This window comes from Hyaena hyaena, unplaced genomic scaffold, assembly GCF_003009895.1.
Source record: "Hyaena hyaena isolate Hyena2069 unplaced genomic scaffold, ASM300989v1 scaffold_678, whole genome shotgun sequence".
Classification (NCBI taxonomy): Eukaryota; Metazoa; Chordata; class Mammalia; order Carnivora; family Hyaenidae; genus Hyaena; species Hyaena hyaena.
The window spans coordinates 807,620-835,343 of NW_024081305.1; the positions used below are offsets into that span (position 1 = coordinate 807,620).

Below are 27,724 nucleotides of genomic sequence, written 5' to 3' on the forward strand. Positions count from 1 at the left end.
AGATAATCCCAAGCAGGTTCCATACTGTCAGTGCAGAGCCTAATGTGGGGCTCAAATTCACAAACTGTGGAATCATGACCTGAGCCCAAGTCAGACGCTTAACTGATTGAGCCACTCAGGTGCCCCTAATCTTTTTGTTTTTAATGTTTTTGTTTTAATTTATTTTAAAAGAGAGTGAGTGAGCGAGCAGGGGAGGGGCAGAGAGAGAGAATCCCAAACAAGCTCACATTGTCAGCAGAGAGCCTAAGGTGGGGCTTGATTTCAAGGTTCATGCGATCATGACCTGAGTCGAGATCAAGAGTTGGATGCTTAACCAATTGAGCCACCCAGGCACCCCTGTAACCCTATTACTCTTGAAAAACTTTCTAGAGGAATTAGAGACTAGTCTCTAATTTTTACTATGTCTAATTTTGCTCCAAAAGTTATTTTCCTTGATTTAAAAATCTATCATACTAGTTAACACATATATTTTAACCATAACTGTATATATTTTTGACTCCCAAAAAAGAGAAAGTTCCTATAAAAGTGGAGGAAGATAAGGGGAAGAAAGACAATTAAGAAGCATGCTTCAACTCACATCAGCTTATATTCCGTGAATGGTGAGAAAACAATGACTGAAGAAAAACAATTATTTGTATATGTAAAGACATGGCTCACATACTAAAGAGGAAGAAGCCCAAGAACCTAAAAGTTAAAATTAATCAAACTGTAATGGAAGTATGGAGGGAGATCTAACCAAAGTTGAGTACAGAATCAGAGCTATTATGTAATGTGAAAAGAGCACTGGCCTGAGCAATGTGACCTTGGTAAAATCATTTTTAAAAAATAGTAGGCTTTAACTTAATGACTTTGAGGTTGCCTTCAATTCCAGATGAATGGTCATCTGCAGTCTAAAATAAAATACTCTTCTTCAGAGATCTTATACAGTCAAATCCCTTTGTTTTATATGTGTGGAATCAAAGTCTAGGGAGGTGGATTGATTTGCTCAAGGTTATATAGCTAATTAATTCAGTCACTCAAGTACTGAGTGCCTACTATATCCTGGTACAAGAGACAGCACAATAAGTCAGAAAATTCTCTGCTCCACTGAACTTATATTCTAGGGACAGGTAGAGGCAGGGTGAAGGTGGAGTGCTGTCAATTAACAAGGAAATAAAGAAATCTTGTAATAAAGCAGAGTAGGGGATAGGATTTGGGAGGTGGTGCAGTGCATGGGCCACATATTTTAGATCGAAATTGTGAGAAAAGGCATCTCCAATACAGTATTTAAACAGGGATTTGGAGTATACTCTGCAGCACGTGTACTTCAAACAGAAGGAATAGCAATGACAATAATCCTGAGAGAACAAATCTGTTGTTTCTCAAGATCAATAACAAGGAAACCAGTGTAGCTAGAGCAGAGCAAGCAAGGAGAATGGTAGGCAGTTGGTCAGAGAAGTAGGCAGGAACCACATTATAAATGGCTCTGCAGGCAATGATAAAAATGATTTTTTCCCTAAGAGTAATATGAAGTCATTTGAGGATTTTGTTTGAAGGCACAACATGATGTCATTTATGTTTTAAGAAGTTCACCTTGGCCACTTTGTTGGAAATGAATTGTAAAGGAACAAGAATAGAAGCAAGAAGATGAATTAGAAGGCCATTGTGGAAATATCAAATAGCTTTGACTAAAATAGAAGTGAAGGTGGGCAGACATTGATGGACTGGGTATGATGAAGTCTGTAAGAAAAAGAGGGCTCAGAAATGGCTCCTAATTCGGGTAAGAGCAACTTGTGAATGATGACCCCATTCACTGAATGGGGGAAGAATTGGGGATGGGATACAGGAAGGAGGTTTTAGGAGAAAAACTAAGAGTTTTATTTTAGACATGGTAAGTTGGAATTGCCTTGTAGACTCCTAAAAGGAAATATGTATGTGTGTGTGTGTGTGTGTGTCTGTGTCTGAAGCTCAGAAATGAAGTTGGGCTACACGGTCTAAAACATGGGACTGGACAAGACTATTCAGGAAAGGGGAGGGGTAAAAAAGAAATCCTAAGTGAGAAACCATGTCTTCTAACTTTTGTTTTAAACTGCACTGTACTGCCTTTCATGAATAGAAATACTGTCCTCAGAACAGAAATGCTTGAATTAAGGGGAAGGAGTGCCAAAAACAAAACACAGTTAAGTCAATAACAAGAACAAATCAGTAAAACAGCAGCAACCAAAATCTTCAAGACAATACAGTGGAGAATTCAAGAACAGAGGGATGTAATATGGAATATCTTGTATTATAAGATTTTGGTCAAAACTAAAATTCCAGGGAAGACAAATCAACACCTGACCATGTTCAGAATATAGTGAGAAAGCACCGCAAGAAACACTTGCTTTGTGAATATGCCATATGCAAAGGGTGCTGGAGCCAGAGGGCCAAGACTCTGAGAAAGAATGGCCAAGCTACTGCTGTAAGGAAAGGAATTTTTCCTTATAAACAAAGAAAAAGAGGAAGGAAAATTCATTATTATCTAGTTGTAAATCGCAAAAAAATTCAGGCAGTTAGCATGTAAAACAGAATCTGCAGTAGCTAGAAAGGGAAAGCTCGCTAAAGAAAAATATTTAAATAAAGGAAAAGGAAGGCAGCTGGGTGGCTCAGTCAGTTAAGTGCCCAACTTTGGCTCAGGTCATGATCTCACGGCCAGGCTAGTGCGTTTAAGCCCCATGTAGGCTCTGTGCTAACAGCTCAGAGCCTAGAGCCTGCTTCTGATTCTGTGTCTCCTCTCTCTCGCCCTCCCCCACTCGTGCTCTGTCTCAGAAATAAAACAGAAAAAATTTTTTAAAAAAAGAAAATGAGACATTAATGAAAGAAATACAAGACAAATAAATGGAAAGGTAATTCATGCTCATGAATTAGAAAAATTAATATTGTTGGGGCACCTGGGTGGCTCAGTCGGTTAAGCAGCCGACTTCAGCTCAGGTCATGATCTTACGGTTCATGGGTTCAAGCCCTGCATCAGGCTTTGTGATGACAGCTCAGAGCCTGGAGCCTGCTTCTGATTCTGTGTCTCCCTCTCTCTCTGCCCCTCCCTTGCTCATGCTTTGTCTATCAAAAAATGAATAAACATTAAAAAAATTTTTAAATGAAATATTTTAAAAAAGAAAAAAAAATTAATATTGTTAAAATGTCCATATTGCTCAAAGAAACCTACAGATTCAATCCAATCCCCACCAAAATTCCAACAGCATTTCCACAGAAAAAGGACAAATAATCCTAAAGTTTGTTTGGAACCACAAAACACAAAATAGCCAAAGCAATCTTAAGAAAGGACAACAAAGATGGAGGCATCACACTCCCTGATTTCAAACTATATTACAAAGCCAAAGCAAGAAAATACAGGCCTAGAAGAAAATATAGGCAGTAAGCTCCTTGCCTTGGTTTGGGTGATAAATTTTGGGATCTGACATCAAAAGCAAAGGTAACAAAAGCAAAACGAAACAAGTTGCACTACGTCAAACTAAAATTTCTGCAGAGCAGAGGAAAGCATTGAAAAAGGAAAAGGCAACCTACTGAATGGGAGAACATATCTGCAAATCATATAGCTGAGAAGGGATTAATATTCAAAATACATAACTCATACAACTTAAGAGCAAAATAATCCAAATTAAAAATGGGCAGAACTGAATAGACAAGTTTTCTAAAGACATGGCAGACATGTACATGAAAAGATGCTCAATATCTCTGATATCAGGGAAATGCAAGTCAAAACCACAACATCACCTCACACCTGACAGAAGAACTATTATCAAAAAGACAAGAATGTGTCAGCAAGGATGTGAAGAAAAGGGAACCCTTGTTCCCTACTGATGGGAGTGCAAAATAATGCAGGCACTATGGAAAACAGCATAAGAGTTCCTCAAAAACTTAAAATAGAACTACCATATGATCCAGCAATTCCACTTCTGGGTATTTCTCAAAAGAACATGAAAACACTAACTTGAAAAGATATATGCACCCCCATGTTCACCACAGCACTATTTACAATATCAAGATATAGAAACAACCTGGATCCACTGATGGATGAATGGATGAAGAAAATGTGGTGTGTATACACACACCCACACACAAATATTAGTCAGCCATTAAAAAGGATGAAATCTTGCAGTTTCTGACAGTATGGCTGGATCTTTACAGCACTGTGCTAAGTAAGAAAAGTCAAACAGAGAAAGACAAATGCCATTTGATCTCACTTATATGTGGAATCCAAAAAACAAAACCAAGCTCACAGATCAAAGAACAGATTGATAGTTAAGAAATGAGTGAAGGGGGTCAAAAGGTACAAACTTCCAGTTTTAAAATAAGTCATGGGGATGTAATGTATAGCCTGGTGACTAAAATTAATAATATTGTATTGCATATTTAGAAGCTACTAAGTGAGTAGATCTTAAAAATTTTCATCGTAAGAAAAACACTGTTATGTATGGTAATAAATGTTAACTAGACTTACTGCAGTGATGATTTCACATTATGTACATTGAATCATTACGTTGTACACCTGAAACTAATATGTCAATTATACCTCAATTAAAAAACTGATCTCATTTTTATAATACTTAATAAAACTATTTTCATTTGGAAAAAACAGGTACAAACTTTTTAATTTCATGAATATATTCTGAAACACCAGAATTACTTTCCAGAAATCATGAATTTCTATTAATCACATTCACTTTAAAAAAGTTTCCTTTTCAATTAGTTTTAGGCCAAGGCTAGGAAAGCTCTTTGAAATTTTCATTAAGACTATGACATGCATGAAATATGGTTTTATGGTTCTAATTTATGTTTACAGGTATAAAGCAAAAGTTATGACACCTAGCACCAAAATACATGGTAATTATACTTTCTGGGTCTTAAGGTAAAAAATGATTAAGGAAAGAAGGGAATTAAATTTAGTGACTTCTTACTGTGTGCTGAGCTCTTTTAAGTACACTATGACTTTTACTTCTCAAGACAGTCTCATAGTTAAAACCTCTGGATATAAATACAAGAAGCTATGGGCAGGGGGTAAAAACTGAGAATATGAGGAATAAAAGTAGGAATAATGCTTTTCTTTTTTTATATATATATATTTTTATTTATTTCTAGGAGAGAGAGAGAGAGACAGCGTGAGCAGGGAAGGGTCAGAGAGAGAGGGAGACACAGACTCTGAAAAAGGCTCCAGGCTCTGAGCTGGCAGTCAGCACAGAGCCCGACACGGGGCTCCAACCCACGAACCACGAGATCATGACCTAAGCGAAAGTCGGATGCTTAACCGACTAAGCCACCCAGGCGCCCCAGAATAATGCTTTTCACTATACATTTTTACCATTATTAATCATTCTAACCCAGCACCTATTTAAAAAGTTAATTAAAAAACATAATCAGAAAAAAAAAAAACCCTAAAGAACAAGAGGCTTTTGGGGGGGAGGGGCCAAAAAAAGAGTAAAGAGACAAGGCCATTATCAGGGATTCTGGAACAATGTTAATTGAATTCTGATGCAACTCACTGATTGAAACATTAACCCAATGATGGTCTACATGTACATTTTGTACTTTTTTTTCTACTGGATTTTAGATATATATTTTCAACTCCCAAATTATGCATTATTATTAATATTTAACAGAAACTGAATTTGCTTAGCTTGATATTCTATTTTATCTCATTCTTCCTTTCATCTCCTATCCTTCAGAGATCATTTCATTCTTCCTGAAATATAACCTTTAGAAATGCCTTTAGTACCAGACTCTTGGTGATAAAGTCTGTTTTTGTTTATATGGAAATGACTTCATTTCATCCTTTTTCTTGAGAACAGGCTGAATTCTCCAGAAGATGCAGAATTGAATTTGAAGGTATTAAGGCGTTTATGAGGAAGAAATCTGTGAAGGAAAGGGTTCCATGGAAGCAGAACTAGGCAAAGGAAAAAGTGACCGACCATGAATTCTCAGAAAAGCCTCCACTAACTGGCAGGGAGTCCTGGAGCAAAGAATGACCTTTTAAAGGTTCCATGTTGGGCTAATTGCCAGGGCTTCTCAGCCCACCTAACAATTGCTAGTTGCAGGGCATCCCAGGAGGGGATGAAGTCACACAAGGCAGCGCTCTGCAGCTGAAGGGTGTCTGCTACCACACTTCCTGCAACTGGGCAGCAAGCCTTTCTTTGAAAGGGATATGACAGTGCATCACCATGCTTATAACAGTTTTCACAAGGTGCAAAATTCTGGATGAAGTTTCTCTTTTCTCCATATTTTAAAGATATACAGTCTTCTAGCTTTCACTGTTGTTGTGGACCCTGCTATCATTCTGTTGGTCTTGTTTCCTTGTTTTGGGTTTTGTTTTTTTTAAATATGCTGTCCTTTCTTTGTGACTGTTTTCAAGATTTTGTCTCTGGTGTTCACCGAAGTGTTGATTTCTTTTTATTTGCCCTGCCAGGGGTATATAGTACCTCCTTGATCTATGAATTCACATGTTTGCAATTTTACAGTCATTACCTTCTTAAATAGTGTCTCTTTTGCATTATTTCAGTTTTCTCCTCTAATAACTCACTCCTGGGATTCTAATTATCCTCTTTTCAAACTTCTCATTCTGTCTTCCATTTCTCTTAACATGACTTCCATTATTTTCCTTGTCTCTCTTGCTGCATTCTGGGTAACTTTTCACCTACATTTACCAGTTCACTACATTTCTCTTTAAACAGCAGTCAAAATTGCTGTTTTACATTTCAAAATTCACGGAGTTTCTATTTCAAAAATTGTTTCTAGACATCTGATTTTTTTAAAACAAAAACATTTATTCCAAGTAGTTTCTTGTAGATTGGTAATCTTTGTGACAATATCTGTTATTTCTATAAATATGACATACTTATCTATTATTCAGTATCTCACAAATTCAGTATCTGTGGTCCTAAGTTTGATGTTATATCGAATGACTCGGTCATAGGAGCTTGTTTTCTAATGTGTTTGGTAGCATTATACTGTCAGCTACTTGATTAATTACTCAGTGGGGATCCTGCGGAAAAGAATCTGCTTCTGCTGACTTGCAAACACTTCAACCTCTGACCCTGGTGATAAGGTTCACAAGGGATTACTTGACTCCCTTTCTTTTTTTTTTTTTTAATGTTTATTTATTTCTAGGAGACAGAGAGAGAGACAGCGTGAGCAGGGGAGGGTCAAAGACAGAGGGAGTCACAGACTGAAACAGGCTCCAGGCTCTGAGCTGGCAGTCAGCACAGAGCCCGACGCGGGGCTCGAACCCACCAACCGTGAGATCATGACCTAAGCGAAAGTCGGACACTTAACCAACTAAGCCACCCAGGCACCCCGTTGACTCCCTTTCTTAACCTTAACTTCCCAGGTCTCAATTTCCACCACCAACCACCACACCCAGGCAATCCCTCTCTTCCCATTTGCCTGAGAACCCCTGTTTGACCAGCCCTAACTCCTTACTGTGCTAATACCAATTTATAATTATTTTTGAAGTGGGGGACCATTTGGAGATCTCTCCTAAATCCTGTAAGAGTTGTGATATCTCAAATAGCATGTTCTTCCCAGATTTTATTGGCTTAGGCTTTAATTGTTGATGCTTCCACTTAGACATAGGTCAGGAGTCTGTCATTAGGAAGTTGAGTGTATTTTTAATTTTGCTAATTTTCTACTAAGAGACAAACTTGTTAGCTCTTTCTTTAGCAAATGTAGAAAATATCAGTGAACTCGGTCACCTTAGAATAGTCTATAAGGTTACTGATAAAATAGCTGTGATTCACTGAAGGACACAAAATGGAAGATTTCATATTTGACAGGATCAAACAGGTGGTTAGTATAAAAAAAATCATACACACACAATATATTTATTCAAACTTAAAACAGCTAATCATCTGATTTAAGGTCAAGGCCTTTTCTTTAGTTGCTGATCTGTTATTATTTGTTTTTTCTTACATGCTACAAGCTTATCACTATCCATGATTTCCAGTTTCTATTTCTTTAAGGTGAACTGAGAACTCAAAATACTCATAAAGCAATCTACATGCAAATCCTAGATTGTCACAATCTCCTCAATGCAATCTTTAACAGTTCATCTTGCCTATATTAACTTTAATAATCTTTTTAAAAAGCAACTTGACTTCATCAAGCCTTTCCAAAGAATTTAGAATAGACATAAGGAATCCCATTAGCACATAACCCTACTGGTAAGGAAGAGAAGTCTGTAGGTATTTCAGAAAATAGTCTTCCAGCCCAAGCATCCAACATGCACTGCACTGATCATCAGTTTATTTTATACAAGGCTTGGGAAATATCCTCCAACCTAGCAAGCCAGAAAGGTGTCTGATACAGACCAAGAACAAAATGGAATCCACAGAAAGAACAAATAAGGCACTGTACAAATGGATGAACATTTTGTAAGAGGAGGAAAAGAACTGAAAAGAATTGGGTGAAAACTCTAATAATCCTTTGTCTCTTTTCCCTTGCTGATGTGTCCCTTCCACTAGAAGGGCTATTAAAATTAGGCAAAGATCTGGGAGAAAACAGGATAGAGAAGGGTAGTTCATGAAGGCTCAGGTTTAGGCCTTAGGGATAAGTGTTATTATTTTCAGATCTTCACTCACTTTCTCCAATTACAGTACAAGTGGTAAACCTCAGATATGGCCAAGACCAGAGGTCGACCTAGGACAAAAATTTATAAAGCAGATCATTTGGCCTTTCTCTTGTTAAAAAAGGGCAAGAGGAGATCCATTAGACAGATGGATGCACACATATCTCTTTGGAAAAAAAAAAAAAAACAGCACTGTAAGCAGCTAGTCAAGAATATGGGCTTTAAAATTAGAGCCACTATTCTATCAACTATGCAAAACATACTGTAATATTCACAGAAGAGCATGTATTTGCATGCATAGTGCTATATTTAGTGGTAAATTTAAGACACCACTTATTTTTATTCTTTCAACAGTTACCCAAAAGGGATTACTGAGACAGCTAAGTGCTCCTGTATTGAACATTTTTAATGCCATTAAAATGTTAAGTAAGACAATGATTCTTGAAAGCTGTAATGAGAATGATACAGTGACAATTTACATGGGACAGAAAAATGCCACAGGTCACCATTCAATGTTATGAAAGAGTTATCAAAGAATAATGCTTGCTGTAGATCAGGGGTTGGCATACTATAGCCTGCAGACCAAATTGGTTGCAATTCTGTTTTTGTAAATAAAGCTTTATCGAAACTCCCATTTGTTTATGAATGGTTTTGAATTACACCAGCAGAGCAGTTTTAACAAAAAACAAATAGCTAGCAAGGCTAGCTAAAATATTTACTTTCTGAGTTTGCTATGCCCTGCTGTAGATTGTGGCAAGCACATTGAATTTTTCCTAAAAAGGTATTAACCATATGTACACCATATACATCTGCACATAAGACTTACACTGAACTCATGGCTTCGGCTCTTCTGCCTAACAGAAACCAGAATAATAGGAACTTGTCTGTTTTAATATATTTATCCAAAAGTGCCATTGTGACAGCATTCTACAACCCGTATATAATATTAATAGTTTTCTATAAATTTCTTTAATATTCTTTAACATTTAATATTTTATGGTACTTTTGTCCAAGAGACTTAGAATATATTTTTTCAGGGAATTCTCTTTTCCTCCACTACAGACAATGAAGGAAAAATTAATTTGATGCTAGGAAGGCATCATTTACCACTTTAAAAATTAGGAACAGAAAAAAAAAAAAAAGATTGGTAGTACTGTATATCTACACAGAATTACTCACTGTCACTAATGTGGGAAGTTTCCCATATTACCCATTTCCTCTATGGTCCTTTCATATGCATTGCTGATACCTTTTGGAATTGCCTGGGAAAGGGAAGCACTCTTATCAGAAAATGAAGCTAAAATCATAACAAGTTAGATTTGACATTATTCTGCTATTTTTGTATTTTTCTGGATCAAGGCTAGATAATTAACAGATGGGTTCCCTTGTGTGACTGAAAGAATACAAACAATACTTTTTGTTTGCTATAATTTTTTTTTAGAATTCTACAAATGGCTCTAATGTGAATGTGACAGTCTCAGCTAAGCTGCCTGTATCATGGTAACATATTTCTATTACTGAAACACAGATTTCAGTACCAAAATTCCTTGGGACATAGAGCACTGAATTGGATGGATGGAAGAGATTTAAAAAAAAAAAAAAAAAAAATGAAGGGGCAGTTTAGGAAAGAACAAGAGTTCTTTTGAAAATGAATGCTTAGAAGAAAAAAAATGAAGGATAGGGATAATCCTTCTTGAAATCTCAATAATTATACACTTGTAACAACAGAATACTAAAATTCTTCTTTGTACAAGGCACTCTACTACAAGGATTAAATTTATTGGCTCATTTAACCTTTACAGCTACCCATGAGGCAGATATTATTATATTGAACCTATTGTTTCTTATGTTTTACATAAGGAATTGAGGCTCAGAATGTTAGAGGCAGGACATAAACCCAGCCAATATGACTTAAAAGCTCATTTTTTAACCAATATAAATAGTTTTCTAAGAATATCAATTCTCTTTGAGACTTTAACTCTTTTATAAAATACTTTAAGCTTCTTAGAAGGCACTAAAGGGAATTATTTTTAAAGGAAAAAAAACTCCCCCAAGTACCTGGAAAATCACTGTGTTCTTTATATGATACATACAATGGAAACATATTCTAGGAATATACTCTACTGATCTTAAACTGTAAAATATGCAGTATTCTGACAACTCAGTCCAGATTTCATAATTAATTCTGGATTCAGGCATTAAATATTACTTTCTCAAGTATTAATATTTTAAAAAATCATTCTTGCTAAATAAATAGTTGGCATAAAGTATTTTAAATATTTCAGAAGACTTTACACCAGCCCATTTTCCTTCAAATTATTTCTTCAAATTAAACACATGCAATTTGCATTAAGTGCATTTAGTATTCTGAAACAATGTGATCAACTACTTCCCAAACCTATTTTTTAAATATTGAAACTTCAGTAACATGCAAAATGACTATTAAGCAACCTTATTTTAATTTTTTTAAGTTTATTTGAGAGAGAGAGAAACTGAGCAAAGCAGGAGAGGGGCATAAGCGGAAGGAGAGAGAATCCCAAGCAGGCTCCACACTGCCAGTGTGGATCCCAATGGGGAGCTCAAACCCACAACCTAAGCCGAAATCAGGAGTCAGACACTTAGTAGACTGAGCCACCCAGGCTCCCTGCAACTTTACTTATTGTAAAGCTAACCTATTCAAATACTATATTCTTTAAGTCATCTGAGGAGGATATCTTAAGGACAACATCATTGTTTATACATTTAAAAAATTTCCCATTAGGAATTATTATCAGAAGCTGCTAAGTATTCTTTTAGGTATGCTTAGTGATAGCCAATCTTTTTCAATTATGTGTGGCTATATCTTCCAGTAGGAATTTATTATCTCTGGTGCTCAATTCATAAGTCTGTATCTGAGTCCTCTTAAGTAAAATTCTTAATAAAAAAAAACTAATACAAATTCTAATACTTGAATATTAAAAAATCATAAAGTAGGACAAATACTGTATGAGTTCACTTATATGAGGTACCTAGAGTAGTCAAATTCATAGAGATATAGAATGATGATCATTGCCAGAGGTGGGAAGGCAGGGGGAAATGGGAGTTACCGATTAATGGGTACAGAGTTTTCAGCTTAAGATGATGAAAAGGTTTCTGGAGATGGATGGTGGTGATGGCTGCACAACGTGAATGTACTTAATACCAAAGAACTATACACTTAAAAATGGTTAAAATGGTAAATCTTAGGTTATCATTTATTGGGGACAGTTTACCACAATTAAAAAAAAAAACCTAACCCAGGTGGCCAGTGCTACTGTTGGATGGGCTATAGTCTGTTGACCTCTGATACAGTTTATTAATTTAACTGACTAAGCCATATTATTCTTACTGCTTCAACTTCCTCCCATTAATGTGTCAGAAATGAAGCCATACTATCTATTTCTTATGGTTCTTGTGGATATTAAGATAATAGATTTTAACCAGAATGAAGTTTATACTAGTAAGACTTCATATTTACTGCACTTTTTTTTTTTTTAATGTTTTATTTATTTCTAGGAGAGAGAGAGAGACAGCGTGAGCAGGGGAGGGTCAGAGAGAGAGGGAGTCACAAACTGAAACAGGCTCCAGGCTCTGAGCTGGCAGTCAGCACAGAGCCCGACGCGGGGCCCGAACCCACGAACCGCAAGATCATGACCTAAGCGAAAGTCGGACGTTTAACCGACTAAGCCACCCAGGCGCCCCTGCACTTTTTCTTTTGAACAAACCAGAGAATTCAACATCTATTACTTAAGCAAGATTGAAAGGCAGGAGTCACAAGGGAATTAATGAGATTCACACACAGAATAAAGCTTTAATCGTACCTGCACTATCTTCTAGAATAGCCTCTAAACTACTATGGTGAAGACAAAGGTGCTTTTTTTTTTTAAATATTTTACAGCTTTATTGATAATATATTTACATAAAATTCACCCTTTTAGAGTGCATAGTTGAGGATTTTTAGTATACTCAGAGTTATGCAACCATCACCATACTCTAATTTTTTGTAATATATGTATTTTTAACACAAGGTAGTTAACATATAGTGTAATAATGGTTTAAAACCTAGCACTCATTCAAGTGCCCTCCTTAATGCCCATCACCCATTTAGCCCATCCCCCACTCTCCTCCCTCAGGCAGGCCTGTTTGTTTTCTGTATTTAAAAGTCTCTTATGGTTTGTCTCCCTCTCTGTTTTTATCTTATTTTTCCTTCCCCTATGTTCATACATTTTGTTTCTCAAATTCCACATGAATGAAATCATACGATATCTTTCTCTGACTTACATGGCCACTCTATTTTTAATTTTTTTAGTATATGTGCTGCCAAAGCGAGCACTCTATTTTTATTTTTTTTAAGTTTATCCACTTATTTTTGAGAGAGAGAGTGAGCACAAGTGGGGGGGGGGGGGCAAGAGAGGGAGACGTGGACTCCAAAGCAAGCTCTGAACTGTTAGCACAGAACCAAATGGGGGCTGAACTCACAAACTGCAAGGTCATGTCCTGAGCCAAAATCAGATGCTCAACCAAACAAGTCAACCCAGGAGCCCGTATTTTTATTCTTTTGAGGAAACTTCATACTATTTTCCAGAGTGGCTGCACCAGTTCGCATTCTCATCAACAGTGCAAAAGGGTTCCCCTTTCTCCGCATTCTTGCCAATGTCTATTGTTTCCTGAGTTAATTTTAGCCATTTTGACAGGTATGAGGTAGTATCTCATTGTGGTTTTGATTTGTATTTCCCTGATGATGAGTGATGTTGAGCATCTTTTCATGTGTCTGTTAGCCATCTGGATGTCTTCTTTGAAAAAGTATTTGTAAATATCTTCTACCCATTTTTTCACTGGATTATTTGTTTTTTGGGAGGAGTCTGAGACATTCCTTATAGATTTCAACCCTTTATTTGATATGTCATTTGCAAGTATCTTCTCCCATTCTGTTGGTTGCCTTTTTGTTTTGTTGACTGTTTCCTTCTCTGTGCAGAAGGTTTTAATATCCTGATGAAGTCTCAAAAGTTCATTTTTGCTTGTTTCCTTTGCCTCTGGAGACATGTCTAGTAAGAAGTTGCTGCTGCCAAGGTCAAGAGGTTGTTATTGGCTTTGTCCTCTAGGATTTTGATGGTTTCCTGTCTTATATTTAGGTCGTTGATCCATTTTGAATTTATATTTGTGTATGGTGTAAGAAAGAGGACCAGGTTCATTCTTGTGCATCTTTCTGTGCAGTTTTCCCAACACCATTTGCTGAAGAAACAGTCTTTATTCCATTGGATAATCTTTCCTGCTTTGTCAAAGATTAGTCAGCCATATGTTTCTGGGTCCATTTCCAGGCTTTCTATTCTGTTCCATTAATTTGTCTGTTCTTGTACCAGTACCATACTGTCTTGATGATTACAGCTTTGTAATACAGCTTGAAGTCTGGAATTGTGATGCCTTCAGCTTTGGTTTTCTTTTTCAATATTACTTTGGCAATCTGGAGTCTTTTCTGGTTCCATACAAATTTTAGAATTGTTTGTTCTTGCTCTGTAAAGAATGCTGGTGTTATTTTGACGGGGACTGCACTGAATGTGTAGACTGCTTTGGATAGGCATTTTAACAATACTTGTTCTTCCAATCCATAAGCATGGAATGTTTTTCTATTTCTTTGTGTCTTACATTTCTTTCATAAGCCTTCTATAGTTCTCAGTGAACAAATCTTTAACCTCTTTGGTTAGGTTTATTCCTAGGTATCTTATGGGTTTTGGTGCAACTGTAAATGTGAAGACAAAGGTTAATACTGACTCTGGGGAAAAAGTATATACTGTAGGAAATATTTAAAACAACAACAACAATGTATGTATTTTAGTATTATTAATCCATGAGGTGTTAGTGTGAAAAACAGCCCTTCCATCAGGTTTAGGAAAACTTGAATGAAGAAAAAAAGGACAGAGATTCCCTAACTTGAATAAAAGGTTCTCAAAAAAAAAAAATCACAAATATGCTTGGAGCCAAGTGTAGGAAACAAAATGAGTGACCAATATGGTTAATAATAGTTTTTTGGTTAAATTTAAAATGACTATGGTTATTTTTTATAAGTTTATTTATTTGGAGACAGATGGAGTGCAAGTGAGGAGGGACAGAGAGAGCAGAAGAGAGACAGAGAATCCCAAATAGGATCCATACTGCCAGTGCAGAGCCTGATGCAGGGCTCGAACTCACAAAACCACAAGATCATGACTTGAGCCAAAACCAAGAGTTAAATGCTTAACTGACTGAGCCTCCCAGATGCCCCTAAAATGACTATTAAATGCACTTTAACAGTTAGAAAATATTGAAAATGTAGGAGTTATGCTTTTAAGAATACAGAAAACAAAGCAATCCTAAGAAAAGCACTAGTAATTAGAACAGAAATAACTGAAAAAAAAGATAATCCACTAACAAGATTGATCAAGGTAGAATAAAGAGTACATTAGAAACCAAAAAAATGGTAATAATTTACAAAACACATGAATAACTTTATACCAGTGTATTTCAAAAATTAGATAAAATAATATTCTAGAAAAATATAAATAAAATACCCTAAGAAGGAATAATATGGGGTACCTGGGTGGCTCGGTCAGTTAAGTGTCCGGCCTCGGCTCAGGTCATGATCTCACAGATCATGAGTTCGAGCCCTGCATCGGGGTCTGGGCTGATAGCTCAGAGCCTGGAGCCTGTTTCAGATTCTGTGTCTTCCTCTCTTTCTGCTCCTCCCTTGCTTGTACTCTCTCTCTCACTCTCTCTCAAAAATAAATATTAAAAAAATTTTAATTAAGAAAGAAATACAACTATTACTTTTTAAGAAATTAAAATAGTAGTTTAAAAAACCCAATGTCTTCCACAACTTCTCTCTTCTTACTTTAAAGATACTAGGACAGTTTTTAACAAGAGGATATACCAACCTTTTCAAAGAACACAGCTATTTCCCGTAAAAATTATTTCAGAGAATTAAAGAAAAAAAAAAAAAAAACCTCACTTTATGAAGTTGTTATAACCTTGACACCCAAACTGGACAAAGACAATACAAGAAAAGTAAAAATCACCATAATCTATCTTATGTGTATAGATGCAAAAATCTTAAAACATAAGAACCAGAAAGCAAGCAAGAGACAAATCTGTCCTCATTTGCAGACAACAGTACTTCTACAAAGAATATCTAAAAGAATCTACACATAATTAGAATAAAAGAGTTCGGCAGGGATGGATGCTTGAGCATCCATTATTTATTTACTATACATCTATATACTTAAAACATTTTATAATATAAACTTACTTAAAAGGAAACATATTTAAAAATGAGCTAGAGCTATAGCATTAATATAAATACATCTTAAAAACTAAACATTAAGTTAAAAAACCAAGTTACAGAAACATGTATAGTATCACTGTATTATATATTATGTAAAACAAAGTTTTTCTGTAGCTCACACATATCGGCAGTTGTATAGACTTTCGTGGGAATTGTATACTCCAAATTCAGGATGATGGTTATCCCTGGGTATTGAATAAGATGTGAACAGGCCTGGGCAAGGGTATGTAGGGAGCTTCAAACAAATCTGTAAAGATTTCTTTTAAAAGTCTGAAGCAAGGAGCACCTGGCTAGCTCAGTCAAGAGAGCGTGAGACTCCTAATCTCGAAGCGGTGATTCAAGCCCCACGTTGGGTGTTGAGCTTACTTAAAATTTTTAAATATACGAAGTGTGAAGCAAATATGTCATTTGGTAAATGTTGGTACTGGATGGTTTTAAGAAGCCCATATTCATATACACACACACACACACACACACACACGAATGTGTGTAAGTAACAACATCAGGAACAATAATAGGTGAAGAGAATGAATGAGAGGGAACATCTGAGCAATTATGTAGTGGGCACTCTTCTAAGTGTGTGCTTATATACTCCTAAGAACAACCTCAGGGGATAGATTCTAATTTTATTTCTATCTAATATTATCTATTACTATTTTATTACTATTATATTCTGTTATTCATTTTACAGATGAGGAACTAAAGGAGAGAGAGGTTAAGTTGGCCTAGGTTATAAAGATAGTAAATAATGAAAGTAAGATACGAAGCCAGGATTCATGCTCCAGGGTTTACCGCTTAATAACTATGTTATTGTTATTATGTCATTCTCTATGCTTTTCAGTATACCATTAACAATTCATTTCCAATGTTATTTCCATATGCTGGAAATGAAAAACACTTTTTAAGCCATGACCATAAAAAATGCATACACATACACATATTTCTGTGTAGTTCAAACTGACTCTAAAGATACTGAGGGGTGCATGGGTGGCTCAGTCATTAAGTGTCTGACTCTTGATTTTGGGTCAGGTCATGATCTTGTGGTTTGTGAGTCTGAGATCCACGCTGGGCTCTGCGCTGACAAGCCTGGTAAACCTGCTTGGGATTCTCACTCTCACTTCCTCTCTGCCCCTCCCCCACTCATGCTCACGCTTTCTCTCTCTCTCAAGATAAATTAACATTAAAAAAAGATACTGATGGGGTGCCTGGGTGGCTCAGTCGGTTAAGCATCCAACTTCAGCTCAGGTCATGATCTCATGGTTCATGGGTTCAAGTCCCACATCAGGCTCCATGCTGACAGCTCAGGGCCTGGAGCCTGCTTCAGATTCTTTGTCTCCCCCCTCTCTGCCCCTCCCCCACTTTCACTCTCTCGCTCTCAAAAATAAATGAATGTTAAAAAAATATGCTGATAGGGGGTTCCTGTGTGGCTCAGTGGGTTAAGTGTCCAACTTGAGCTCAGGTCATGATTTCACCGTTTGTGAATTCGAGCCCCACATGGGGCTTTGTGTTGACAGCTGAGTCTGGAGCCTACTTTGGATTCTGTTTCCCTCTTTCTCTCTGCCCTAGCCCTGCTTGTGCTCTCTCAAAAATGAATAAATGTTGAAATATATATTAAAAAATAACATTTAAAAAGATGCTGAAAGAATTCTAGGAATGTCTTGAAAACAGTGGCATCCCAACACCTCTAATTTATCAATTTAAATGTTTGAGGTTCAGTATATTTTAGATCAGTTCATAGTAAAATATTATTCTTTAATAGTCCTAAGATAATATATAAGATAATATATATTTAGAATCCTAAATAAGTTATATAGAGAAGTATATGACATAATTCAATAATCTCTCTCTCTCTCATTAAAGGCAAAATTCCATTACTTGGCCTCAGGTCTGAAAACTAATATTAAGAGTTTTCAATAAGGAATTCTGTCAAAAAAATCAATTTCAATTATTCATTTTTTTGGTCTCTCAGTAGGAGTTGTTTTTTTTTTTAAAGCCCACAGCTAATATTTATACAATAATAAAAATATCATTTTGTATAGGACTATTATACCACAAAATAAAAGAAGGGGAATTGGCATTCTCAGTCATTAAATATTTATAAGCACTGATTATGTGCTAATCTCACACTTTGTCCTCAATACCACTGTTACCATTTCTTAAAAATGTCTTTTCTCCATCTATAGCCTCATTCTCAATGTTATCATCTACTAACCTACAGAATATGATTTCAAAAATTTTGAAAATATGAAAAAGAAGTTGTTTTCAAAGAGTTCACTGTCTAGCAGGGGAAAGAGACAAGTAAACAAAATCATCTATAATACCTAAGTACTTTTTTTTTTTTAATGTTTTATTTATTTCTAGGAGAGAGACAGAGAGACAGCGTGAGCGTCAGAGAGAGAGGGAGTCACAGACTGAAAAAGGCTCCAGGCTCTGAGCTGGCAGTCAGCACAGAGCCCAACGCGGGGCTTGAACCCACGAACCGCGAGATCATGACCCAAGCGAAAGTCGGACGCTTAACCGACTAAGCCACCCAGGCGCCCCAATACCTAAGTACTTTAATAAAGGTAATTAAAACATAAGGATCAGGGGAGATGAAAGGGTGGCTGGTGCACTTTTAACAGAAAACCTGGAACACGATCAAGGAGACAGCAATGGAGACTGCTGTTTCAAGAAAACTTGTCTTAAAAGGAAGGAAGGATGATAGCTAGGGGCACAAGTTCTAGAGAAGGTGTTAAGAAAGATAAATAACTTAGCATCAACTATTCTGAATTACTTTCTTTGCTCCATTCCTCCCTTAGCAATAAATCTCAGTTTGGATATAAGAAGTTAGTGAACATTTCTAAGCCTCAAATGAGATAGATGTTTAAGAACTCTAAATTATAAAGAAAACTTGAGTAAATGACCTCTAAAATTCTTTCTAGACCTAAAATTCTATGATTTCATGACTAAGATTAACTGAGCTGTTTAAATTCAAAGGTAAATCATAAAATATTTGGTATGCAAAAAAGAAAAACTAAGACCAATTAAGCGATGAACTAGTTGGTACAACTGCATTCTATTAATTTTGCAAAACTGTTAAAACAATTCCTCTTCTGATCATAGTAAAATTTTCACAAAAGACAGTGCCTTTTTATCAGTTGGTAAAATTCATTCTTGCTCTCAAACCTGTAGACTTCTAAATAATCAACAAGCAAACTATTTTGTAAGAACAGAAGTAAACTACTTAAAAGCCCATAGCTTAGACTTGTAAAAATCATCTTTTAAAAGGAAGAGGTTTATGGAAACATGTGCATTACATTTTTTCTGCAATGTATTTGTTCATTACCTTCACTTTAAATTTTTAATGTAATGGTTGAAGTTCATAAACAGTTTTTAAAAACAACTAAGATTATATCTTCATAGTAATATACCTTCTTTTTCACTATTACAAATTCTGAAATTTAGAACAAGGTTTCCCTTACCTGATATGGACATGGAATGTGATACTCTCGGCAGCGTTCTTGTATCCATGTTGTTTCCCAGATGCCACGGTAAGCTTGTTCATAAAAGTAGCATCCAATTACAACCAAGAGTGGTACGAGATAGAGAATGCTGAAAACACCAATCCGGATCATAAACTTCACCAATTTATCTTGGTTCTCCTTTTCTAATGGAATTTCAATTCGAACTCTGTTTAGGGATATAATGCCAGCTAAGAGGAGAGAAACTCCGACTACCACATATAGGCAGAGGGGAGCAAGAACAAAATATCTCAATGCATCAACATCGTAGAGGCCAACAAAACACACGCCACTGATATTGTCACCTTCAATTTTATTCATCGCTAAAAGGATGATAGTTAGAGTTCCGGGGATGCCCCATGCACTGGCATGAAACAGCAACGCTTTCTTCTCAATAGCTTCACTACCCCACTTTGGCACAGCTGCCAAGAACCATGTGATGGTAAGAATTACCCACCAAACACTGCCAGCCATAGTAAAAAAATAGAGTACCATAAAAAGCATGGTACAGGCTTTATTATGAGATCCTTGTGTCACTGTGGAAGCCTTATACTGTGAAGGGCTAGATGCATTGCAGGCTACTCGGTCCTCAAGCAAAAACCCAATGAAGAAAATCAATGATACCATCATGTAGCAGACTGCATAAAATATAATAGGTCTTTCAGGATAACGGAATCTTGTAACATCAATCAAAAAAGTTAAAAAAGTAAACAACGTGGCAGAGAGGCAAATGATTGAAATCAATCCTATGAAGTATCGAGCAAATGAAAGTTCTTCTCTCCTAAAGTACATATTTGGACAAGGAGGTGAACAATCACGCACGTGTAAAAAAGAATAACCAAGATCAGGATCAATTTTCAACTCTCGAGGACACCAAAAACCATAGTCCCTCTGCACTGCCACTGGAGCTCCTTCAGTAGGATCACCAGCTAAATTCAGATCCACAAGTCGAGGATATGGCTCATCACAATCTGGGAACCTAAAAAAAAAAATACAAGATGAGAACCATTTTCACTTACTGGGAAATCTATGGATACCAAACAATTTCGATTTCCAAATTTAGTACTCATGACCTTATTCATTCTTATATCCTTAAAGTACAATCACATTAAGTAGGAATAATGTAAACGTTAATATCTTGTTTATGGGCCACACAACTAGATTTTCCATTGTTGATCAAAAAAGGATATGGTTTCGGGTTTGAGGTGCTTGGGTGGCTCAGTCGGTTGAGGGTCCAATTTTAGCTCAGGTCATCTCACGGTTCAGGAGTTTGAGACCCACAATGGGCTCTGTGTTGATAGATTGGAGCCTGAATCCTGCTTCACATTCTCTGTCTCCTTCCCTCTCTGCTCTTCCCCTCCCTCCTACTCAAACTCTGTTTCTCTCCTTTTCCCTTTCTCTCAAAAAACTAAATAGAGACTTTTTAAACATTTAAAAAATGACATGGTTTTATGCTTAATTTTGTTTTGGCTTCAAAAACAGTATTTTTTAAGTAACTGCTACACCCAACATGGGGCTCAAACTCATGACCCCTGAGATCAAGAGTCACATGCTCTTCTGACTGAGCCAGCTAGGTTCCCCAAACAGTACTCTTTATTAAAATAGTCTAACATAAGCAACATGGATGGACCTTGAGGGTGTTATGCTGAGCGAAATAAGTCAGGCAGAGAAGGACAGATATCATATGTTTTCATGTATAGGTGGATTAGGAGAAACTTAACAGAGGACCATGGGGGAGGAGAAGGGGAAAAAATAGTTGAGTAGAGGGAGGGAGGCAAACCATGAGACACACTTGAATGTTGAGAACAAACTGAGGGCTGATGGGGGTGGGGGAGAGGGAAAGGGGGGTCATGGGCATGGAGAAGGGCACTTGTTGGGATGAGCATTTGGTGTTATATGGAAAGCAACCTGATAATAAACTATTTAAGAAAAAAATAAAATAAAATAAAATAGTCTAACATAGCCATCAATAAGTAACACTGCATAAAGACTATTAAGGACACACAGTTTAAGATTTCAAAATATAAACATACATCATAATATATAAAATAAATATATAGCTCCAGAGAATAGCTTTTTCCCAACCTTTAGCTACAGTTACCCCAGATTCAACAGAGTAAATGTTAAAAAAATCTTTCCTAAATGCATGGCCCAAGGTGTTTTGAATACTATTAGCATTAAAAATCATTACAGCTGGCTTAGTATTTAGATCTTTTCTTCCCATTTTATATTCATTCTCTGCTTATCATATTGGTTAGTTATAGTCCTTCTAAGGTCTCTAATGTGAACTATTTGTTTCCTACCACCCTAATTTCTCTCTAATCCATTACATTCTTTAACTTAGTTATGCTCAAACTTTGGTGTACAAAAGAAAAGTTTAATGTGTTGTTTTAAAAGTGAAAATTCTTGGGGTGCCTGGGTGGCTCAGCTGGTTAACCATCCAAGTCTTGATTTCGGCTCAGGTCACAATCTCATGGTTTGTAGGATTGACATCCCCATCGGGCTCCATGCTGACAGTATGGAACCTGCTTGGGTTTCTCTCTTGAGTGCTTGCTCTCTGCTCATGCCCACTCACCATCCCTCAAAATAAATGAATAAACTTAAAAAATTAAATTAAAATTCTTGGTTCCCACCACCAGAAATCATATTTCATTGTATCTGTGTTAGGGCCCAGAAATCTGCATTTTAGCAAGTTTCCAGAGGGATAAGACCTGCAGCTTTGAGAAAGTGTCATAGCTGCAGGACAAATAAAACAGGTTTGTGGTACAGACACAAGTAAGGCTACCATTCTCATAAACTTCCTGCACCTTCAATTTTCTTGCCAGTATCAGTTTCTAAGTCCTCAGATTCCCACTAACTAGAGGTTTATTAGTTTATATGTATCAAATAGTTTCCAATAAACCATCATTGATATAAAGTTTACCAAATACATGCATAACTTTATGCTGTCGCTGATTAATCTTTTATTTTCTAATACAATCCATTTTCTTCACTGGACTTGGAATTATAAATCCAAACGTGAGAAACCTATTGCCATTAAGCATTCATTTGTATCCTGCAGTACACCAGGGGTTAAACATAAAAAGACAAAAAAACAGGCTCTCTATCCTGTAGTCTAGAAGGAAATACAAGCTTGTAAACACAAAATTCAGCAGTGGGATCTACAAAGCAAACAAAATCTAAATAAAATATAAAAATAATTAAAAGGATGAATTCTTCCAAAGGATTAGATTATGAAAAGACTTCATAAAATAAGACCCCCAATAAAGGATTTCGATCAGTATTTGTCACTACTGGTAGGACACCAATCAGTATTCTAGAAAGAAATGTAAGCAATGACAAAGAGATTTGAATAGGTTGATTTAATATTGCTAGAGTATAAAGTGTACATGACTTGTGACAGGAGATGAGGCTAGAGAGGTAAGCATGTTGCAGAAGAGTGTGTATGTGTAAACACTGATACATATTTAAAACTATGCAAAGTTATACTTCAGGTTTTTAGAACTATATTTGTACATCCAACTGCTACACAATAGCACCTCAGTCTTATAAACTTTCCAAAACCAAACTCTTGATTTCTACTTCTTAGGTTTCCCCATTTCCCTAAGTGGTAATTACATTCTTCTAGTTGCTCAGGCCAAAAATGTTGGGGTCATCCCTGAATTCCTGTCTAATATATACCTCACAATCTACCAGCAATTTTTGAAGTTTATTTCATTTTATTTTGAGGGAGAGAGGGAATGTGAGTGGCTGACCAAGAGCAAAAGAGAGAAAATCCCAAGAAAATCTCCACGCCCAACACAGAGCCCAACATGAGGCTTGAACTCACAAACTGTGAGATCACAACCTGAGCTGAAATCAAGAGTCAGGTGCTTAACCGACTAAGCCACCCTGTCATCCCTCTACCAAAAGTTTCTTTCTTTCCTTCCTTCCTTCCTTTTTTTTCTCTTTCTTTCCTTTCCTTCTTTCTTTTCTTTTTTTAATGTTTAATGTTTTATTTATTTTTGAGAAAGAGAGAAAGCGAGCGCACACGCACACACACGCACGCACATGAGGGGGAGAGGGGCAGAGGAAGACAGATTCCAAAGCAGGCTCCAGGCTCCGAGCTGTCGGCACAGAGCCCTACACGGGGCTCGAACTCATGAACTGTGAGATCATGACCTGAGCCAAAGTTGAATGGCCAACTGACTGAGCCACCCCAGGCATTCCCCCAACCCAGCAGTTTCTATCATTGTACTTGATGATATATCTTCTCATTTCCTCCACTGCCTCTGCCCAGTTTGAGCCATTAGTACCTCTTTCCTGGACTTCTGGAGTGTCTCCAATTGATCTCCATTTCCACACAGCAGTCCGTGATCCTTTACAGATACATCACTCCTGTGCTCATGATCGTGTCTCTTCTGCTCAAAGTCCTCTCACGGTTTCCCGCCTTACTCAGAGACATATCCAAGTTCTGTATCAGAGCTACGAAGACCCTACCACCAGTACTTTTCTGATTTGATGTCCTTCCATTCTCCCTAACCTACTTCTTTCCAGGCTCTTTGGTCCCTTAGCTCTTTGACTATGCCAAGCATGCTTCCATTCCAGAGCATTTGCATATGCTGCTGTTTCTTATGACTAGGTTGCTCTTCCCTAGATATCTGTATTACTCGTTCTTTCATTTCATTCAGGTCACTATTCCAATGCCTACTTATGACAAAGGCCTTCCCTGACATCTCCGTAGAAAACAGAATCCTGCTTCCCCATGTTTTATCACTATCACCCAACCCTACTCTTTTCCTTATTAGCATTCATTACCACCTGACATTATCTATTTATTATCTCCCACCACTACCATAACTACTAGAATTTTAGTTCCATAAGAACCAGACTATTTTGTTCACTATTCATCTTCAGCATCTAGACTAGTGCCTAGCACAGGGGACACATCCAATTAATATTTGTTGAGTTAATGAGGTTGAATAAGTATATTCATATAGACCTAACCCAAGTAATTAGAAAGATGACTAGAAGCAGTGTGGAAGACAGATTTGGGCAAAAATGGGAGCAGAAATACTAGCTAAGCCAGAATGAAAACCAGATGAGGTAGGGGCACCTGGTTGGCTCAGTCGGTAGAACATGGGACTCTTCATCTTGGGGTTGAAAGTTCAAGACCCATGCTGGGTGTAGAGATTAGTTAAAAATAACCAAAAAAATCTTTTAAAAAATGACATAAAATAAAACCAGATAAGGCAGTGAAAATGAGACAGACATGAAATTAGTTAGAAGCAACAGAGTTTGTAACTGATTGGATGCAGAATCTAAGGGCAATGAAGGAGAAACAGAGATAACTTAGAGAATTAAAAAATGAACAAAGGAATAAATCAATTTTAGACACGTTGAAACTGAGGTATTTGAGACAAATGCTGATTGGGATTTCCAAAATGGATGTTAGATACGCAGATTTGGAACTCAGCAGGAAGAGTCAAGGCTACAGATTTTGGTGTAGGAGTCATTAGCAGATGAGTAGGAGTTAAAATGAGTGAGATGATATCATCCAGGAAAAGCACACAGAATAACAACTAATAGGAACAGAACTCTGGGAAGCACCAATACTTAGGGATAGAAAGAGGAAGAGGATCCAAAAAAAGAAATTGAGAATAATTGGTCTGAGAAGTAGCAAACCACAATAGTTCATACATGAAGGTCTAAATGATTTTCATGAAAAGAGGGCAAGCTGAGATTGAGGGGAATATAGAATAAAGGTTAAATATGGGTTTGAAGCAAGTGATATAGATTTGGCAAGGATGCTGAGAGGTGTAAACAAATTATTCTGTTGACCAAACTGGAAATCTACCAAAGACAAATAGCAAACAGAACTGTTATGGTTGGCATCATTAAATATACAGCATAATTAATCTGTAAGAAATTGGGTGAATGGATCTAGCTGGGGATCTGAACAAGTTTAGTAGAAGGGATGAATTCAAATTGCTGGCAAGAATGTAATTTCAAGTGACGGGCCACAAAGCTTAAGCTAAGTAAGGAAATAAATGAGATTAGGAAGAGGGATATGAGGAGGAAATAAAAATCCAAAGTCTAGGAGTGTCCTTTAAGTTCAAGAACAGCAGGAACAAGGATGTGAGCAATGTGGAAGAATGAAAGTTGTCATAAAAGACCAGTATTCCAGACTTTAAGGCTTCAGTGTTAATAGATCTAATCCGATCAAAACAGAAATAAAGATAATAATGAGATTTCTATACTTGTATATAAACTGTTAATACAAAAGACCACTAAACAGTGGGAGTTAATTACAAGAAACAAAATAGGGTTCCTGCCCATGCAATTCATAGCTGTTATAAACACCAAGAAATCAAGAGACTTCTAAAAGAGGAACTATAAACACTACCACGCTTTTGGGGAGAAAGTGGATGAATGGATGCATGGGGCTAGATAATAGGGTAAACATGTGGGAAACAGAATAAACAAATATGAGAAAGCAAAGTGTTAGTGAACTATGAGAAACCAACATATGTTTTATTCGTTAAGTTTTTCAAATGCCAAATGAGAGTAACAACTCCTGCTTTTTACCTACCTCCAAAGGCTATTGTTAGAAAATAAACATAATTAATTTTAAATACGAAGGAAAAAAGAATGTTCACTGAAGCATTATTGATAACAGCAAACACCCAGAAATACCTTATTGACCATCAATAGGAAATGGCTAAATAACCACAGAATATTAATACAGTATTCCATTATATAGCAATTAAAAAGGCAAGGCAAACCTACAGATACAACTATAGATAATATATTAAAAAATTAATGTTTACAGATATGTATATATGTAGTAAGAGTATAAAAGCAAATATAGGAATAATTAACAACATAGTCAACTTATTACCTCATCTCTGGGGAGGAAAGAAGGGAATGAAATCAAGATGGGTACCAAGGAAAGAACTTTCAACTCTACCACCACTGTTTCATTAAAAAAAAAAAAAAAAAAAAAAAAATCACTAAAACAAGTATCAAAATGTTAAGACTGGATAAAGTTAGACAACAGTTAGGTACATATCCATTTATCTTAACTATTCTTGATCCTTGAAATACAGTATTACTGTATTATTATTACTAACAATAATGTTCTCTCATGTAAATCTGTTAAGACTGTCTAGTAAACATCTTCAAATCTTTAAGAAATGCTTACAATCTATATATTGGAAATGATCTGACAAGTATCTGACATTTTCTGATTTTGGTTTGCTAACACATGACAGAAAAGCAGAGCTGACAGAACTACTTCAGTCATTAACACATTTAAATCATGGATACTTAACTTCCATTAAATCATTATTAAAGACGTTTAATGGTGAGGTAATGAATGCTTATTTTCTTCTCTATATTTTCTAATTTCATTACTCATAGCATTACTGTATAACCAGAAATTTTTTGAGGAAAAAAACGATGTCTTGATTGTTTTTCTTAATTCTTTTAAAAACTTTTTCACAGAAATGTTTTGTTCTTTTCTACCTTTTTCATTTAGTGATTCCAAGTCCTTAAGGAAATGAACAATTCAGAGGCCATGAAACCACTGTTCAAAATTAAGAATAATATAAGCTATATTTCAAAAGTTTTTAAAAACTGATGAACTAGAAGACAAGTAATTTAAACATACTGTAGCATAGTATAAGTAACGATCTGTGAAAATCTATGATTTTCGCACCTACTGCATTCCATATCTTCAGGCCAAGGAACACCAAACATCTCCATGAGCTCCGAACACTCACTGTAAGCCCGTTGACACAGCCTACGACAGGGAAGTGTGACACGTCCATATTCCATACAAATAGGAGCATAGAGTGCACAAAGAAATGGCCGAAAATCCCGAGAACAATCCAGATTCACCATTGGGTGGAATGGCTAGGAAAAAGTTAAAATTGAATAATTAGAGAAGGAGTTGTATACAAGTTAAAGTTTTCTATATAAAATATTACAAGATTCTATTTTTTCCATTTTAAAAATGTCTGAAGGTTATTAAAATTTTCTGAAAGATTCTGTTTTTCTAAACAAAATCCTCTTAGCTATATCCCTTAAGATTCTGGTTAAGACTGAGGAATATCTCAGAATCTATATGTATGTTTTAATTGTTAAAGGTGATGATATTAATGAAGGGCAAGGCTCAGAATTGCATTATGATCCATTTTACATATGAAAAAAAATTCATGAAAGATATGTGCCAAATGCTCAAAAAAGGAATTACTGCTTGGTGACAGGATCTTAAGAAATTTTAATTTTCTTATTTTCATGTATTTCAATTTCTAC

General features: G+C 36.2%; 1 protein-coding gene across 2 annotated transcripts in view; it reads right to left on the minus strand.

Annotated features, from left to right (window-relative positions):
- The window catches only part of FZD3 (frizzled class receptor 3), a 92,837-nt gene that overhangs the window by 31,652 nt on the left and 33,461 nt on the right, over positions 1–27,724 (minus strand). For both annotated transcript variants that reach the window (XM_039217161.1, XM_039217160.1), the window contains 2 exons: positions 27,126–27,322; positions 19,388–20,405 (listed from right to left, as the gene is read on the minus strand). In XM_039217161.1, coding sequence (XP_039073092.1) covers positions 19,388–20,405; positions 27,126–27,310 — 1,203 coding nt within the window. In that variant the 5' untranslated portion in view covers positions 27,311–27,322. The remainder of the gene's footprint in view (positions 1–19,387; positions 20,406–27,125; positions 27,323–27,724) is intronic.